The sequence below is a fragment of the Rhincodon typus genome, chromosome 19 (genome assembly GCF_021869965.1).
Source record: "Rhincodon typus isolate 14 chromosome 19, sRhiTyp1.1, whole genome shotgun sequence".
Classification (NCBI taxonomy): domain Eukaryota; kingdom Metazoa; phylum Chordata; class Chondrichthyes; order Orectolobiformes; family Rhincodontidae; genus Rhincodon; species Rhincodon typus.
This window is the reverse complement of record NC_063350.1, coordinates 16,746,850-16,766,681: the sequence shown is the minus strand read 5'-3', so window position 1 is coordinate 16,766,681 and position 19,832 is coordinate 16,746,850. Positions and strand designations below refer to the sequence as shown.

Below are 19,832 nucleotides of genomic sequence, written 5' to 3'. Positions count from 1 at the left end.
GTTACAGAGGGACATAGATAAGCTGCAGAGCTGGGCTGAGAGGTGGCAAATGGAGTTTAATGCGGAAAAGTGTGAGGTGATTCACTTTGGAAGGAGTAACAGGAATACAGAGTACTGGGCTAATGGTAAGATTCTTGGTAGTGTGGATGAGCAGAAAGATCTCGGTGTCCATGTGCATAGATCACTGAAAGTTGCCACCCAGGTTGATAGCGTTGTTAAGAAGGCGTACAGTATGTTAGGTTTTATTGGTAGAGGGATTGAGTTTCGGAGCCATGAGGTCATGTTGCAGCTGTACAAAACTCTGGTGCGGCCGCACTTGGAGTATTGCGTACAGTTCTGGTCACCGCATTATAGGAAGGATGTGGAAGCATTGGAAAGGGTGCAGAGGAGATTTACCAGGATGTTGCCTGGTATGGAGGGAAGGTCTTATGAGGAAAGGCTGAGGGTTTTGAGGCTGTTTTCGTTAGAGAGAAGAAGGTTAAGAGGTGACTTGATAGAGACATACAAGATGATCAGAGGATTAGATAGGGTGGACAGTGGGAGCCTTTTTCCTCGGATGGTGATGGCTAGCACGAGGGGACATAGCTTTAAATTGAGGGGTGATAGATATAGGACAGATGTCAGAGGTAGGTTCTTTACTCAGAGAGTAGTAAGGGCGTGGAATGCCCTGCCTGCAAAAATAGTAGACTTGCCAACTTTAAGGGCATTTAAATGGTCATTGGATAAACATATGGATGATAATGGAATAGTTTAGGTTAGATGGACTTCAGATTGGTTTCACAGGTCGGCGCAACATCGAGGGCCGAAGGGCCTGTACTGCGCTGTAATGTTCTATGTTCTATGTTCTACAACAATTATGAGAGCATTTTTGTTTAGCAATGGTGTAATCTGAATTCTATCAGTATAGGTATTCTGATACAATTAATACCCATGTTTCATATCTGTGTGTACTTGACTGTTCAGCCAAATAGGCAACCATTTACCAAAACTTGTTGGAAGAGTGTCAAGATGTTTAATATACATCTAACTTTCTACTTTTACATTTATCTTAACTAAGGTCAAAATAAAATGTTTTTCTAGAAGAGTATTCAGACATAAAATATAGTTGTTTTCTGAATACAATTGGGTAATTCTTGCAGCAAAATTATTGCATCTTACCCACCTTGAACAAAGCAGTGCATGCTCGTGATCTGTTTTTATCTTCTGCTAAAGTGATATGTATGTTTACATGTATGGTCAGCCCTGATTCCACTCTGAACCTTTGTGTTATTTGTCTGTCATGCGTTTCCCAGGTAATACTGCACTTGGAATAGAGACAAAGTCATCAAAGCTGTACTCCACTGGGCCCCACTAAGGAATAATAACTGCTGAAAATGTACAGAAATTTATGGCACAGAAGGATTCCAATTATCTCTTAATACTTGTAACATTTCCCTAGAAAATCTATATACTGTGAGCCATATCCATAACCTTTTATTTTCTCAACTATTCCTCCACTTGTTTTAAACAGCAACTATCAATTGTTTTTCACTTGGACATGGAATTTACTAAAGCACTCTACATTTGAAAACCAAGATCTTAATGTTGCTATGTATTCTTTTTGATAATTGTTTTGCCCAGTAGTTACTAACTCACCGTGCAGTGGAAATACTCTCTCATTTGCCTGACTAAAGTCTCAGTTTCCTTTAAATTCATTCATGGAATGTGGATAAAGCTTGAGACCACCATCTTTTAATTCATCCTTAATTAGCCTTGAAGGTGGTGGAGAGTTGTCTTCTTGAAACACTGAAGCCTATGTGGTTATAGGTACACCCACTACTGTTAGGTAGTACGTTCAAGGCTGAACGATCCAGTGACCATGAAGGAGCAGCAATATTGTATGATCTGTGACTTGAAGGAAGCTCTGCAGGATATAGTATTGCCACCTACATGTGGTCCTTATTCTTCTAAGCGGTATGGGTTGCAAGATGATGCTATCAAAGGAATTTCCAAAATATACATCAAATTTACTTTTAAGTAATAAGGATAATAGAAACCCCAATTTCTGTGGTTTCCCCTAATTAATGCACTTGCATGATATAACAGTTAATCTTTCTCTGATTTTATCTCTTTGCCCCGCTGTAATGTGCACAAAAAGAATATACTTTGCTGACCCAGGTATCAGTCTAATCAGTGAATATATTTAGTTCACAATTCTGTGCAGTAAATGTTATAAGTCCTATCTGTCCAATCAACTAGAATATATCTCTGGTCTTTAAATCCCTTCATAGTTCACATTACTTTTATCTGTAAGTTTTGATGTAATATCCCCTATACTTAAAATTCGTGACCATATATATTGAAGATAGGTAAAGTTGCCAGAGTCCTAGAGGACCATAGGGCTGTTGTCTCATCAGAGGGAGACAACTGTTGGGTTTATTTCTTTATTCATTCACAGGATGAGCGTGTTGCTGGCTAGGCAGCGTTTATTGCCCATCCCTAATTGCCCAGAGGGCAGTTAAGAGTCAACCACATTGCTGCCATCTGAAGTCACATGTAGGCCAGACCAGATAAGGATGGCAGTTTCCTTCCCTAAAGGATATTAGTGAACCAGATGGGTTTTTCTGACAATCTATTCAGTCATCATTAGATTCCTAATTCCTTATATTTATTGAATTCAAATTCCACCATCTGTCGTGGCGAGATTTGAACCTGGGTGCCTAGAACACTATCTGCGTCTCTGGATTAACAGTCCAGCGATAATACCATTAGGCCATCACCTCCCTGGTTTAGTCTGAGGGCACTACACTTAAGATTAAGAAGTTGGGATTTTTGAATATTTATTCGTGGGTTATTGGCATCACTGGTTGGTCAGCATTTATTGCGTGCCTTGACTTGCCCTTCAAAAGATGGTTGTGTGTTGCCTTTTTGAACTGCTTGTAGTCCATATGCTGTAGGTTGGTCCACAATGCTGTTAGGGAGGGAATTCCAGGATTTTGACCCAGAGACAGTGAATGAACAGCAGTATATTTCCAAATCTTGTGGATGTGGTACGAATAAAACAGGCTGTCCTAAATGGAGTCTAGCATATTGAGTTGGAGCTGCACCCGTCCAGGCAAGTGGGGAATATTCCATCACACTCCTGACTTGTGCCTTCTAGATAATGTGCAGGCTTTGGGAAATCAGGAGGTGAATTACTTGCCGCAGTGTTCCTAGCCTCTGACCTGCTATTGTAGCAGGTTTATATGGCGAGTTTCTGGTCCATGCTAATCCTCCCAAGATGTTGATAGTGGAGGATTCAGTGATGGTAACACCATTAAATGTCAAGGGGTGCTGGCTATTCGAGATGGTCATTGCTTGCCATTTGTGTGATGCAAATGTTACTTTCTTCACGGTAACCCCAGCTAGTCCTGCAATTGAACCATGCTATTGGCATCACGCCGCATTGCAAACCAGCCATTCAGCTCGCTGTGCTAACTGACCCCCAGTATTTGTCCAACACCAAGTCCTGAAGTACCCAGTTATTCATCCTCTCCGGTCTGATAGAAAACCAAGATAATGATCAATAGATGTTTATCATGTATCTTTCCAGATCCCTGCTACAGTGTTATCCAAGTATCTTAACAAACTCCCTTTTAAAAACCTATATGCACATATACACTGAATTTCATCGATCAGTATATTCCATTATTTCCTCGGCGAGCTCTGGAAACCTTGTAGAATAGGTTTGACTTGTGCAAATCTGAGTACACTGCTCTTAACTAAACCTTAAAAGGAAAAATTTATCCTGCATCTAGTATAAATGCATAGGTTAAATTAGCTTGCATATTGTTATCTCGTTTATCCAATTCCATTTGTTGAGCGGAAGTGTTAAATTAACAATCCTCCAGTCTTCCAACGCAAGTTGCATGGGTAAATATTTTGTGAATGGTATTGTATTATGGACAAATCATGGAATATTGCCTATATTCTATAGTCAATAGTTACATGCTCCTCTTTAAAATAGTTGCCTCTGAATAGGTCTCTGATTTAAATATAAGAATAATACACTTAAAATTATTTTCTGGTACATGTGACCCTGTGTGCAATTGTTGACTAATTCTGACTTTATTATTTTCTTTTAAGGATAGTTCTTATCTGCGCTAAAAGGTCATTGTGCTCGGCTTTTTCTGTCCTGCCTTATGGAGAATTCCACAGTACTGGGTAAGAATATTTTGTTTTCAACTGAATTCAAATATTACAATTTTCTTTTGTACTGGATAGAATCATCAGTTTTTTTTTCTGACACTTCACTTTATGCAAGTGAAACTCAGTTCATTTCAAAGGTCCTTTTACACTACATCTAGTCAAGATACTGAATAGGATGCTCCAACCGGAGCTCCTCGGCTCCATCTGTTTCCTTCTCCTTTTTTTCCTTTCTCTTTCACCCTTTGGTCTCTCAGTGGCTCTCAGCCTGGCCTCTTGCTGGTATGTTGCTTGTCCTTTGGCAGCTCGTGGCGCTGACTCGACATGCGAGTGGATCCTGCCTGGGCAAGTTCCCATAGCACCAGGGGAGATCAGAGAGGCAGCAGTTTCTTCGGCGGTAGCGTGAAATAAGCAGAGGACACATCAAAGACTGTTGAATTTTTAACGCATTCCTTTATTTTCCTCATTTAAACTGCGAAAGACTTTAATGTAAAATATTACCTATTTCTTTATTTTTCTACTATGCCATGAAGTACTGATTAACTTTTTTAACTCCTTGTTTCTCCTACTACTTTGTACCTAAGCTATGTTTTTGTACTTGGGTGCCTTGGTACCTAAGATGGCGCCATGTGTGGTGACATTATACACTTTTCACTGTAGTCATGTACTTGAGTACACGTGACAATAAAATCTAAAATCTAAATCTAAATCAACATAGCATCAGTTGAAAGCAATTTTGTTTTGCCCTGAAACTCATTGTGTGTATATATAACCAGAATCCTGACTCTGAGCCAAGCTGAGGCCAGAAAACAGCCACAAGTTTCGGATGAAGTAATGTTGTTTTGCTTCTTATTATTACTTAATTCACACTGAGTAAGGTCCAATGAGGTTGAAACCACTTTGCAGCACCACCACCAGAAACAACAAAAAATTGCATTTTTAAATCCCCTTTAATAAAGTAAAACATTCAAATGATATTTTGCAGATCCTTTAACAAAAGAATGTTTGACACAGACTACATAAGGAAATATTAGTAGTGACCCAAAAACCTTGTCAAAGAGTTGGTTAACGAATGTCTTAAAAGGATAAAAAGTATTGGCGAGGATTCTGGAAAATAGGACCTTTGGTAGCTGAAGGTGCAGCCACCACTGGTGGTTAAAATTGGGAGTGTTCAGGGAACAAAATTGAAAGGAAACGTTGTAACTCTGCTGGAGATTAGAAATGTGGAAGGAAGTTGTTTAAAGGTAGGAATGACTATTTTAAATTCAAGGGTTGCTGATCTAGAAGACAACATCAGTCAACAAATACCAGGTATTGACTTAATGTAAGATAGTACATGGACAGCAGAGTTTTAGATAACCTGAAGTTTACAGAGTAAGAGTGTGGGAGATGAGCCAGGGTTGAAGTAAACAAGTCTAGAGAGAGCAAAGGTATGGATAAACATATCAATGGCAGATAACTAAGGTAGGCACAGAGGTGAAAATAGGTGATCTTCGAGATGGTGCAGGTATGCGATCAGAAATTCATTGGTTCAAATACAACTCCAAGGCTGGGAAGCATCTAATTCATCACACAGTTGCAGTGTTTTCATTCATGGGATGTGGACATCATGGCAAAAAATGCTGGCCCTGCCAGTCCCTAATGCCTTTGCAAATGTGCTGGTAAATGGCTTTAGTTCCTAAGGTAAATGTTTACCATTGTGTTGTTACATAGGAAATTTCATGAATTTGACTGAAAGGAAGTTGTGGTATGTTTCCAAGATAAAATAATATTTGACTTGGAGGGTAGTTTACTAATGGCAGTGTTCTTATGTTAATCTGTTAGAGTTAGTGGTTAGGGAGCGGTCTTCCCAATATTAGTCGGACAGACTTTCTGCTCATGGAATACTAGACATCTGACAAGCAAACTAGCAAATTTGTTCGCCATGGCGAGGCAAAATGGTAATGAAAGCTGTGTGTTGTCAGTGTCTGTTGCCTCTCCTGTCGGTAGTGTGCTTATATGGAATAAACCCTTCAAAATTTCAGAATTCCAAATTGACAGTGGTTGTTCAGACATGTTATGGTGAACCTCTGGAGTAGGTGAGACTTGACTCCAGGTCTCTTTGACCCCAGAGCAGGCGTACAACCACTGTGCCACAACACATTCGAAAGGAAAGTTCAGTTTCTTTAATCAACATGTTCAGACACTTCTGTCAAGTCTAGAGCAGTTTAGAAGTCTAGAACTTCAGCCTAAGCCTTCTAGCTCAGAATTAGGGACGCTATCACTGTGCTACAAGAGCCCTCTCAAAAGGAACATTCAGATGTTATAACGTACCTCTAGAGCAGGTGGGACTTGAACTCAGGACCACCTAACTCAGGTGTAGACACAATCACTGTGCCACAAGAGCCAGCAGGAACATTCAAATTGTTTTAAATCTAGTTAGTTTCTCATAGAGGTGCACATTGCAGTGCAGTGGGACCATGTCATGACTGCATGGTTATTTTAGAACCAATTTGTGCAGAGATGTTAGTACAGACCTCTCACAAGTGAGACTTGAACCTGGTTCACCTGGCTCAGATGTAGGGACGTTACCACTGTACCACATGTGCCCCTCGCAAAGGGCATTCATTTGTGGTCGGATTTGAACCCATAACTTCAGAACACTAGACTGAACCTCTTGATTTCTGGTCCAGTGACATTGCCAGTAAGGTTGCATTTAAATGAACATTCACATTTTCTAATCAACCTGTTCAGTTTGGCTATGACACAATTCTGGAGCAGGTCAGACTTTACCCCACTTCTCCAGCTCAGAGGTAGGGACACTAGATTTTGTCCTCCTAGAGTCCTTTAAAAGGAACTCTTTTTTTTTTCTTATCTAATTGGCCTGTTCAGGCATATTATTATACACCTCTGGAACAGCTGGGACTTGAACCCAGGCCTCCTGGCTCAGTAGTAGGACGACAAGAGCCCCAAAAAGCAACATTTAGATGTTTCATAGTCACCTGTGCAAGACAAGAACCCTAAAAAGGAACATGCATTTTTTTTTATATCCAGAAGTACACTCATAGCCAACTGAATGGGTTTTATAATCACCATATCACCTATGGTTTTTTTTCATCTATTAACCACCTCCCAGTAAATCAGCCCTGGTTTCCAATTGACTAATTTACATGCAAAGCCTGTTAAGGCTATGCAGACCATCCAAGGTGAGGGAGATAAATCAGAATGGAGTTGGAAGGGGTAAAAGAACATTCAGATATTTTGATTTGATCTGTTGAGGTGAGACAACTTTGGAGCAGCAAAGTCTTGAACTTATACTTTCTAGATCAGAGGTAATAACATTACCACTGTGCCACAAGACCCCTTTGGGTAAAGAAACATTCTTTTTTCTAAATTAACCTATTTTTCTAAGCAAACTGTTCAGAAATGTTATTACACACCTGAAGCAGGTGGGACTTGAACCCGACTCTCTCAGCCCAGGGTTAGGGACAGTATCACTGCATCGCAAGAGTTCGTCCCTAAAGGAACATTCATTTGTAGTTGTTTAAATTGAGCAATCTGTTTCTAATCCATGAAGATGAGTGTGTAGTCATTGGCAGACCAATTCAAACTTGTATAAAGAGGGACCAGACTATTGATTTGAATATTGAAAGCATTGTGTGTTTGTTCACTATTACAGTCAACATTCTTTGGCAATTAGAAAATTACTGATGACTAGTTTAAAAGTATTCCATTTATAGCTTCATCAATAGCTTGTCTTCAATTTATACTTTCTCATCCTGAACTACAATAATTCTTCATTTTGAAGGCTAGTTATCTTGTGTCAATTATTTTAACCTTAGAAAATTGCTTAATTTATTTTAATGCGTACACCGTATAAGTGTGTTTCATTGTCTGTCCTCGTACTTTGATTTCTAAATGCAGTCTATCTTTACCACTGTGCAGGATTGACTCAACTGAGAGTAGCACATTGTTTGCACACACATTGCAGCTAAATAGTAGATGCTTAGCATCTAGATTTTCACAACAATTTCATCTGTTTGTTCTGACCAAAAGTCTCAAGAATTGTTTTTCAGCACCTGCAGGGTGCATGTGGCATAATAAGTTCTGTGCTAGCTGAAATTGTAACCCTCAATACAGTGTGGAGTTGGAGGAACACAGCAAGTCAGGCAGCATCAGAGGAGCAGAAAAGTCGAAGCTTTGGGTTCGGACCCTTCATCCTGATGAAGGATGTAAACCTGAAACATGACTTTCCTACTCCTCTGCTGCCTGACCTGCTGTGTTCCTCCAGCTCCACTCTGTATGAATCTGCAGTTCTTGCTATCTCCTAGAAATTATATCCCTAACTGCTTCAGATGCTGTTACACAGGAAGCAACAAGAACTACAAATCAATTAAATAAAATGAAGAACTGTGGCCACTGGACATCTAACAAGCAGAAATTGCTAGAGAAACTCCGTAGGTTTGGCAGCATCTGCGATAAGAAAGTAGAGTTAGCACTTCCACTCTGGTGACTCTTCATGAGTTCTGATGAAGAGTCACTGGACTCAATTAACACTGCTTTCTTCCCGCAGATTCTGCCAGACCCAAGTTTCTCCAGCAACTCCTTGTCTTGTTTACGGTAATCAGTGTTTTCTTTTAGCTTTTCTACTATAATGTGTTAAATGCTGAAAATATTTTGCAAGTGATGAGATCTTTGGTCATCTTTATGTAAATTAAAGTTTTATATGTTCATACTTTTATTAGTAATCGTTATATACTTGGAAGAGGTGGGGAGGAGATGCATTCAATAATAGTCTGCTGTTGTCTTCCTTTCCATAATTAATGGGGCCACTATGATGGGAACGGATGCTTTGAAAAGGAAACTGCTGTGAGCATTCTGCAAAGGACAGAAAGGAAAATTAAAGCTGGCAGTTTCATTGGAAAATTGTATATTGTTTTCTTGCATTATCATGAAATCCTATTTCATTCTGAACTTGGAAAATTTATTTTGGTGGACTGGATCTGGCATTTGCAAATTGACCATATTGTTAGTTTGATTATTTTCTCAATATGTTTTATTGTTCTTTGTGAAAGCATTTCCTGTTGATGTGCAGCTTTGATTTCTGACTGATTTGTAAAGGGAGCAAGTTCCTTTTATTGTGTATTTTTGTAGCTGGTGTATGTTTAGACCACTCCTTCCGTATTATGTATATCTTCAGTGTATTTTAACTACTGCAAGATTTGGATTTGACATTGTTTTCACAGAGACAACAAGATGGAAGGACCCAGGCAACGTAACCCTTCTGGTGGCATTTCAGCTTCAACAGACATGCTGCTTGGACTTGATGGAGTCGAATTTGGTGCAGACGTAAAGGTAAAAATTATCTGAATTGTATAATATATTGTGATGTGAACTTTTTAGCGTAGTGATTGTATTTCTGGAATGTGTCTATGGCAGCAAAACAATATATTGTGGGTGATTGTGGATTGTACTTATCTGAATAACCTTATCTTTGTAACTTTTACAATAACGTTTGTGCAAAATCTAACTAACTTGATGTAGTTTCCTTGTTAATTATTCTAGAATGAGCTCTACTGAAAGTTGTCTGTAAGAAATAAGTTAGGGTGCAGAATATTGACTTGTTTGAGACCCTTCAACGCTACTATGTTTGTCTAAATTCAACAATAAAAATATTTCCCTATATATAAACAATAACCCAAAGAATATTTGTTTTTCATTTTGTCTTGTCATTAAAAGTTAATTGTTTTAATCTAATGGCTGCCAAATCGTGAGGGTTCCAGAAAGAATAGTTGGGAGAAAAACTTTGTTTTTCACTAACTTATAAATTGCGACTGCAAATCACATTTTTTTTTCCCCATTGCATACTCTGTGATCTTAAAAATTTGTTTTCACATTTTTACTAATCAGCTTGCAAAATTAATTTTCAAACTCGTTTGTGAAATACAAAACCTCAAGTGAAGGTTTGAGAATAAGAAGGCACAGCTTTGAAGTATTTAACGAAAGGAGCTATGAGAAACTTTTTTTCTCATAGCGAATGGTTATGGTCTGGAATGTGTGGCCTGGGAGTAGAGTTGAGGAAGGTTCAAATGAGGCATTCAGAAGGGAATTAGACTTGTCATTTGAAGAGAAACAAATGTGCAGGATGACGGAGCAAAGACAGAGTTTTACAAAGTGAATTGCTCATTTGGAGAGCCAGTGCAGACACAATGAGTTGAAAAGCTTACTTATGCACTGTAACAACAACTGCTAAGATTATAGTATTGTGCAATTAATCAAATGTATTTTGCCAATCATGAAGTATTGAAGGATATGAATTCCAATATTGGGTGATAATGTCTAAAGTTTGTGGTTTTTGCACTAACTTGTGATTTGTAGCCGTAATTTTTTTTCCATTGCACACTCTGTGATCTGAAAAATTTGATTGTATATTTTTACTAATGAGCTTGTAAAATTAATTTTGAAGCTTGTTTGCGAAATGCAAAACTTTAAATGCTATTTTGAGGCACTGTAATAGACTGGGGAATAATATTTAATATTCTTTATTGCAAATTTCTTCCTGTTTCAGTCAGTTTCATATGCGCAGTTCCTTTATCCAACCAATGCCTTTGTCATGCCAAAAGCTCTGCCCGAGGTTCCAACTTCAATAGCACAGGTTCGCAACAGCATGCATCGGAGTTTTACACCAGGAAGACATGGAGCTGCCACAATAGCAATGGAATTAGGTAAAATCAAAATGGCATTCCACTATGATAGTATTTGGAAGGAAAGTATGCACAGTTGCAGTTTGGGAGTTTTACAATTTAACTGAATCTACTATTTAACAATTTTTTTCAGCATTTTAAGTTGACAGTGATAATGGGGCTTGCACAAGTATTCATATAAAGTTATTTTTGCAACCTGAACAATTAATATATTCTGTTCCTTTAAAATAAGAAAAGTCACATCTTGTATGACGACATAATGCTGCATATCTTGTATGTTTTTAATACAAATGTTAAACTCCTCTGCTAATGTCAGTTTGTTGTATCTGCACTGAAAGTTGATTTCCCCAAATCTTTATTTAAAATTGATTTTTTTCCCTCCTCCTACATGTGCCAGAATTTTGCATTAAGCACTTACCTGACCTACAGAAATTGGTGAATGCGGTGACCCACCCAAATCTGTAAAGACTAAACTTCATGAATGGCTCCCTTTTCTGCTTGTGATATTTGATTCCTTTGCAAACAGCATTTAGTGGCAAGACCCATAGAAGAGAGAGCTTTGAATTGCGCTGCTTGCTCTGTGTATTCTGAGCACAGCCATCACGGGAGTTGACTGCCTGCTAAATGACTTGAGATTTTTCTCTTGTCTGACATTTCGCTGTTAGTGTGGTTTACGCCGAAAGCCAAGTATTTTGGCAATGTTAAACACGTGTATAATGAGCATCTAAAAATAAAAGTCCAGTTTCAGGTCTCTGTTGTTTTCTGTCAACACTAGGTAGTGAAGCTGGAGATTTGATAGAGTATGATCCAAATCTTCTTGATGACCCCCAGTGGCCATGTGGAAAACACAAACGGGTTCTAATCTTTGCATCATATATGGTAAAAAAAAATTCTTTGAATATTCAGTTGTGTTCCAAATAAAGTTTTGTACTTCTAAGTCTAAAAGTGGAGACATACCACTTTTCTTTGATCCATTATGTGGCTTTTAAACATTTTTAAGTACAAATGTATATATTTCTGCTTTGGCTTGTTAAATACTAATTATTAAAGAACTCAAGGGGAAAACTACTGATCTGTATAGATTTAAAATGAAAAGTGATTTGTAATGTTGCATTTTTTGTTTTTAACCATATGTTTACTTACGGTAAACCCCAAATGTAGAATATCTCACAACTGACACTTGCCATAGTTCGTATAACAATCCTCAATAGTAAATGATGACTGTCTATTTCTTTTAGCCACAATTATTTCATTAGAGAAAATGTAATTCAGGATGTTAAAATCCAATGAAAGCAACTAAATGAACCTGCAAAGTGGGCTGAGAGCTGGCAGTTTTTATTTTACCAGTATTAGTACTTTAATTTGAACACTTACCCTTCAAGTTTTATTGATAAACAATGCCACAGTGGAGAAATGATGATACTGTTATTGAAGTCTTGAATGAAACATGAATTTTGTCTGTTTTGACAAATTCTGTATAGTGTACGCAAATAATATTTGTTCTCGTGTCTTGATGGGGACTTATAGTGACAAAGTGCCGAAATGCAATTGTTTTACTGTGGTAGAATACGGAATCACAAATGTTGCATGAAACCTGATCAGCTATGAGATATAAGTTGTACTAAGCTGATTGCATTTAATTTGAACGTATAGCTTAATGTATTAAAAATAGTTGTACCAAGGAAATCATTTTGTGAGGGGAAGTTTTTGTTAAAGCTTAGGCTTCAAAGGGCTAGTGATAATCTGGACTAGTCCTAGAGGAATTTGCTGGATATTTTCTTCCTCCTCACAAACTAGCCTGAATTTTTATCCAATTCTTCACTCCCAGTGGACTGGACTGGATTGGATTGAATTGAATTGAATCATTTATTGTCACAGGGATCACCTGGTTTTTGGAATATATATTTGGATTGTGTAGAACAGATGATGGTTTTGACCAGTGGGTTTTCCCTGTTAAGTCATTGTTTATACCTCTCGTGCTCACTATTGCTTTCTGTAATTCAGTGTAAGCATGCTTTAAAGAATGTACTTTTGAAATGGAGTAGTTTAGCTTGTAAGGGCTTTGTAGTACAGTGTGGCATCATTTTGTAATCCATTTAACGTCAAGTAACTTTTTCTTTAAAAATGTGCATTATTCACCATGAAATTATTACTGTTTCAATGAAGGGAAATAAACTTTGTTTTCCTTCATTTATGATGTATTTATTGGACAGTTATGAATTTATTTGAGATGATTTCCTGTAAAGGAAGAATGTTTAGCATTACAGGGAGAAGGCTAATTGCCCAAACTGAAAGCAGTAAGCTGCTCATATGTTTTGCCATCGTAGTTTATCTAGCTGTTGATTTGACAATCGAATTGTTTTGAAACTGATGAGAAACTATAAGCTAGAAATGATTTAGTATGTATTCTTTGGTATTTATATCAAGATCCCTCAAAGATTATTTAATTTTACATTCTTAAGGAGACCTGAAAACATTCAGTTGCTGCTCATATATGGTCATTTATTAGGCAAAATGCATTGTTTACCAATTACACATTTTTACCAATTCTCAGCAAAAGTTTATTGTTATGCACATGTAATATTGAATATTATACAGTAATTAAAACACTTCCATTTTGTATGATAGTGATTGGCTTCACAGAATTTTCTCTCTTTGTCAGACCACAGTGATTGAATATGTAAAACCATCTGACTTGAAAAAAGATATGAATGAAACGTTCAAGGAGAAATTTCCTCACATTAAGCTGACGCTTAGTAAGATACGAAGGTAAGTAAATCAAATTAAGAAAAATTGCACAGCTAATGACATTTTTAGTTACTTTCATACTCAAGATGATTTAAGGACAAATTTTACTTTCCTGCCGTCAATCTTAAAACATTTTATTTTTTCTTGCTGATTTTCTCCCATTTCCTGATTGTCTCAGAATCTGCTGGGTTATGGTTTCGCAGGTACCGAGTTTGCTCCAGTACTCATCTGAGCTGTGTCCTGTCTTCCAACATCTGCCTCAAGCATGTGTCTCTGAATTGTGAACTATTGTAGTAGCCTCAGCTATTCACCACCAGCAACTGTGTGCATGGAGTGATTTACCTGTAGGATCCCAAATAGCTTTTGTGTGACGCTTTTCCTTAATTGCTTTTAGGGGCATAAGGCGAGTAAATCTCAACATGTAGCTGAAAATTAAACTGATGAACTTTAAATTAATTTTATCAAAGCTATCAATAAAACACTGACTTTAAAATGCATCTACTGAAATTTGTTTGTCACTAGCCCTCTTGCTATCTACTATCAAAGGTAAAACCACTATACTGACTTTAGTAGTGTTTCTACTCGTAGTTGAAGCTATGTTTCTATTGAGGTAGTTGTCAACATGTTTGGTTAAATTTGTAATCACTGTTTCTATGCAGTGAATTAATGGCCCGTGGTCCATATGAACTTATTCCAGTTTTGATCACTACTGATCTATTAATATTCTCATTCTAGGTCTTTAGTGCATACAGAGGTAAATTTTGTCAGTTATGGTGTCTACTTGTAAAGTCAGCAATCCTGTTGGATGTCTATGAAACAGTCTTTATCATTCATACCAGAATAACCATCTGGTAAAGTTGTAACAGTAATTTTGGAGGGAAAATGTAACAATAATCACTTAATAGTTTGATATACTGCTGTTAACCATGATGTTAAAATCACCGAATGGTTTTACAATGCATTTTTTTGTTTCCTTTGCAGTCTGAAACGTGAAATGCGAAACCTGGCAGAAGAGTGTACTCTGGAACCTTGTACGGTGGCTTTATCATTTGTTTACTTTGAGAAGCTTGTACTCCAAGGCAAAGTCAATAAGCAAAACAGAAAGCTTTGCTCTGGTGCCTGCTTACTACTAGCAGCCAAAATCAGCAGTGATCTCAAGAAACATGAAGTCAGACATCTGATTGATGTGAGTATAATGCTTTGCATGAAGTTAACCAATTTTTCTTCATTATGGAATTCAAGCCTCAAAAATAGTTAGTTAAAAAGCACTGCTGGGGGGAGGAGGCCGCATTTCAAAAAAGTTATTCTGACATTAGTTGAACAAAAAGCATATATTAGTTTTGATTTTTAGAAGCATTCAAATAGTTATCCAGCTATACATAAAACTTGAGCTTGGTTATAATGTATCACTTGAATATTACCGACTGCGTTTTGATGCTTCGGTCTTTCACATCAACATAAAAACATTGTGGACATGGTCTTAACACCGTATCAATATAATTTTCAGCATAGCTCTAAATTAATGGGGACACCTAACAGTTGAAGGTCATACCTGAACGTTCTGACCTAAAACACTCTTAACCTTAATGCTTTTTGTACCCAATGGCGCAATATTTGGCTGATACTAAAGTTTGCAATTTTTAAAATCATTTTTGCTTGGTTATTTTACTGTTTATGACCACTGGTGTTGCTACTGTGGTGTTGAAATCTCTCCAAGAAAAATTACTTTCTGCTGGTGTCAGTGAAATTAGTGGAGGGGGTCCAATCTTTCTTAGTTAGATGGAAAGAGGAAGGAAGGGAGACAGATGCTCCCTTGATGACTTTGCTTCTAATTGGGCTCTGCCCAGAACATGTTAAAACCACACACTTTGACTGGTCACATGGTCTCTTTCCAATTGTCAGGAACTGAAACTTCATTCTATATTCCAAGTACAACTCAATTAGCCAGGAAAAAAAATCCCAAAGAACTGCAGATGCTGGAAGTTAGAAACAAAAACAGGAATTGCTGGGAAAACTCAGCAAATCTGGCAGCATCAGTAAAGAGAAAGTAGAGTTAATGTTTCAGGTCCAGTGATCCTCCTTCAGAGCTAAAGGTCTGAAGAGTCTTCACTGGACTTGAAACATTTACTCTGCTTTCTTTCCATAGATGCTGCCAGACTTGCTGAGTTTTCCCAGCAATTTCTGCTTTTGTTTGCAACTCGGTCTTAAAAATCAAAGCCTTTTTGACCAAGCAATTAACCTTCAGATGTTCATCTACCCCTGCTCAATGTTGTGGATTGCTTCCAATGATATCTTGTCAATAGCAAATGAAGGAAGGTCTTTCATGGTTCTTTGGCTCTGTAAGGGTCATTGTCTTTGAGTTTTAAAGACTCTCCTTGGGGTTAGAAGGAGAACTGCATGTAGTATTGCAAAATAGTATCGGCCGTCTTTTATCTAGCTTGGAATCACTTAAGATAACAGTGAGGAGCTGCAGGCCAGGCAGCATTAGAAGAGCAGGAAAGCTGACGTTTCGGGTCGGGACCCTTCCTCAGAAATGGGGGGAGGGGGAAGGGGCTCTGAAATAAGTAGAGAGAGGGGTGGTCGGGCTGGGGAAGATAGGTGGGATGGTGGTAGGTGAGTGCAGGTAGGCAGTGGTGGGGATTGGGGATAATCACTTGATCTGCTTCAGTAGGGATGCATTTTTCATCAATGCTATTGCTAAGTAGACCAATGAGTCGCAAAAAAATAGTGCTTTGTCACTGTCAAAAATTACATCCACTGATGTGGTTACATATTTTTCTGAATTTGTTAACGTTTAACATGAAGGACGTTCATGATCAATATAATGAATAATTGTTGTTAATATGGATTTTGATGAGAAAAGTAGGCATGCAATTGAACAAAGTGTAGTGATCCCTTAAATGTAAGGGAAGTTCACTGTTGCAAATTATCAGCTGTTCCTCTGAATGACAAACCATTCCAGTCAAGTAGAATTTACAAATTATGAACAAATACTGCACGGAAATCTGAGTGAAGCTCAGCTAGTATTTATGCTGATGTCATCACTCACCACTGTCGTGACCTACCGTGCACGTGTTGAGGCCAACTGGCGCAACAGGTTCCTGTCCTGACTGAACGATGACATGGGCGTCATCAGGATGGCTCTCGGTGACCATCTTTAATAGTGGTCTACAATGGGAAAATGCACACTGTTCAAAAAAAATCCTGTAAAAGTCCAATCCCTGTTTCCAGAAAATGAATTAAAAGTCAACATATTGCTGGAGAAACACTGCAGTTCTGTGAAGAGAAAGCAGAGTCCAGTGACCCTTCTCCAGAACACCGTTCCTAGTTTATTAACTAAAAATCAATTATTGGTATATGCACATTTTCTAAAAGCACAGATTAAAAATTGCTTACATATATAACAAATAATAAACTCTAAAAGGATTGTAATTTTTTTTCCCAATTGTCAGAAAAAAAGTGAACTCTGTACTATTAGAATTTCTAGTTGGTACTTTGTGCTTTTCCTGCACCTCCTAAATTTGACTGGTCAGATTTCTTGATTCAGTTTAAATGCATCAATGGTTTCATGTATTCGTCAACATATTAAAGTGTACTTATCAAAAGTTGTCTCTTTTAACAAAAAATGTGTCTTTTAACTGATGTCTGGCGCAGTTTGGTCTATTTTTATAATTTCTTAATTAGCTTTCTTTTTTAATCCTTGCACGTAGAAACTGGAAGAACGGTTAAGATTGAACTCAAAAGAGCTGGTTTCGTTTGAGTTCACCACACTTGTGGCTTTGGAGTTTGGCCTTTATCTTCCTGAGAAAAAAGTGTTACCTCACTACAGGCGACTTGTTCAGCAATCCTAAATGCAATTACATTCCTACTGAAGATGACATGCACTTGGAAGAAGCAAGCAGTTCTTCCTGAAATGCTACACTCTTGAATCGTGATTCTCTTCTGTTAGCATAGGAAGTATTGTACCAAAGTAACTTCTATAGTGCTAATTAATAACAGTTGCCGATTTTGTCCAATTTTTTCAAAACTGATTTGTGCCACCTTTTTTAAATTAAAGCACCTTTACCCAAAATTGGATGAACCTTGTAAAGGAATATGTTTGAGTGATGGCCTGTCACATGAACAATGGCAAGTTATAGTAATTACTATTACCAAAAATTCATTTACTGGGCAACAGCACTTGCCTACATGTTGGCTTGTCGTTGCCAAAATATCAAGTTCTATGCTATCTGTTCTTCCAACAATTGTCCTACTGTACCTATAAAACTGACTCTGCTGTTAGTTGCACATATGTCAGCACTCTATGTTAGAGATTCAAACGAAGCACATTTTATAGTGCTATGCAGTCTATATTTAAACTATTTTGCATTTTCTGTTTTCACTGTGTAGTATGTTAAACGTATGCAGTCTTTGGTGAAAACATGTTCCTTTCAGTCATCATCTTTGCAGAATGAAATGTTTAAAAATAACTCTCCTCTCTTTTTACTTGTTTTATTGTGAAATTGTTAACCTTATCAATGAGGTGCTGGTTAGCAGATGCACTTAATGACTCTTATTACAGCTTGTATGTTGAAAAGTCCTGTTGAAATTCATCTTTTAGTTTCCTCTTTAAGCAGAGAATGCCAGCTTTGGCGATTATTTAATATTTAAATATCAAATGTCTTGTCTTTTTTTAAAAGAGAGTTTACATTCAGCTTTAAAATGTTATGTTCTGTCAGTTTCTTCTGAGGTTACTGTTAGTAATAGCAACAGGGAATGTTGGAAACTCTCTCAGATCAGGCAGCATATGTAGAATAAGGAAGACAGTTAGTATTTCAGATTGGAGACCTTTCATCAGAGCCATGGACTTGAAATTTAAATGTAGCTTCCTACCTCTAGTGCTGCCTGACCTGCTGTTTAACATTATCTGCTTATTTCAAGTATGAGCAGTGTTGTTGCTTTTTGGGTTTTTTTTTTTGTTAAATGTACTTACTTCACAGTGTGAAGCTACTTCAGGTATTGATAGTGGAACCAACAATGAGCAAATTATGATGCTCGCATATAATGCCACTTTTTTGTGAAATATGGATCAGTCAACAATTTCAAAAACTGTGAAAAGAGCACAATACCATGAGTTTCTGTTCTGTTTTCATTGACTGTTGAATTTGTTTGTCTTTTATATAAAAAAATGAAAAAGATCATTCAACAATTTAAGCCTGTTCAGCTATTCAATAATTCATGGCTGATCTGTACCTCAACTTCCGTTGCCTGCCTTTACTTCATGTCAAATGATGACCTTTACCTAACAAAAGTCCATCCATTTCAACTTTGAAAACAGCTCATCATCTAATCTTTTGACAACTTCCAGACTTCCACCACCCTTATAAATTGTGTTATATGCAAACATCTTGCTCTAATTTTAAAGTGATGTCCCCTGGATTTTCAATTTATTTTATTAATTAAATGCCTTGATTAGGTGACCATTCAAACTTCTAATCACAAATGATTACAAACTGAACAGTCTTGATGGTTTAACCCTTTAAACCCTGGTTCTACTTTATAGTGTGCTGTACATTCTCTGCAGTTCAGACATCTTTCCTGAGATGCAGTACTGAAAGTCAACACAGTATTCTAGGTGGTATCTAACCAAGGGTTTGTATTGCTGATTCGTTTTTTTTTTATTTCAACTGCCATGAGATAAAGCCACATTCCATTAAGCTTTTGAACACCTTCTGCACTAGCTTTTAGTGTACATGAACACCTCAATGCCTTTACTCGTCCACAACTCTCATGGCCCCCTCAACTGGGAGTATTCCATCTGCAGTAGTTTACTACACTTTTTGAATTTAGGCTTCATTTTATACATTTCTTCTATTTCCCATTTGTTCTATTTTAATTGAAATTGATTATTTTGCTACATGGGTGCTGCAAGCAGATTTGTTTATAAAGTAATATGCTCATTTATTTATTTATAATATATAATAGAAAAGTGGGGAACTGGTTGTTCCTGTAATGGTACTTGTCTTTCTCAATTTTGTTTTAGGTAAACGGGAAGCCTTCTGGGTAATTCTAAATAGTCTGTCTTTCTACTGTCTCATTGCACAAGTAACTTTGTCTAGAGACTTAAAAGCTTCTGTATTATAAAGTTTATGCATATTTTTATTCATTTTGTATTAGTGGAACTTCAAAACTTCAAGTAAATTTTTTGATTTTCATATACTCGGGTCTGTGGTCACTTTCTCACATCTGATGGAGAGG

At 37.4% G+C, this 19,832-nt stretch overlaps 1 protein-coding gene across 1 annotated transcript in view; it reads left to right on the top strand.

Annotated features, from left to right (window-relative positions):
• The window catches only part of cables2b (Cdk5 and Abl enzyme substrate 2b), a 40,615-nt gene extending 20,824 nt beyond the window's left edge, over window positions 1-19,791 (top strand). Inside the window, exons 2-8 of the mRNA XM_048608095.1 lie at window positions 4,105-4,182; window positions 9,390-9,498; window positions 10,712-10,868; window positions 11,623-11,726; window positions 13,510-13,616; window positions 14,577-14,781; window positions 17,306-19,791. Coding sequence (XP_048464052.1) covers window positions 4,105-4,182; window positions 9,390-9,498; window positions 10,712-10,868; window positions 11,623-11,726; window positions 13,510-13,616; window positions 14,577-14,781; window positions 17,306-17,446 — 901 coding nt within the window. The 3' untranslated portion in view covers window positions 17,447-19,791. The remainder of the gene's footprint in view (window positions 1-4,104; window positions 4,183-9,389; window positions 9,499-10,711; window positions 10,869-11,622; window positions 11,727-13,509; window positions 13,617-14,576; window positions 14,782-17,305) is intronic.
• Window positions 19,792-19,832: the final 41 nt, after the last annotated feature.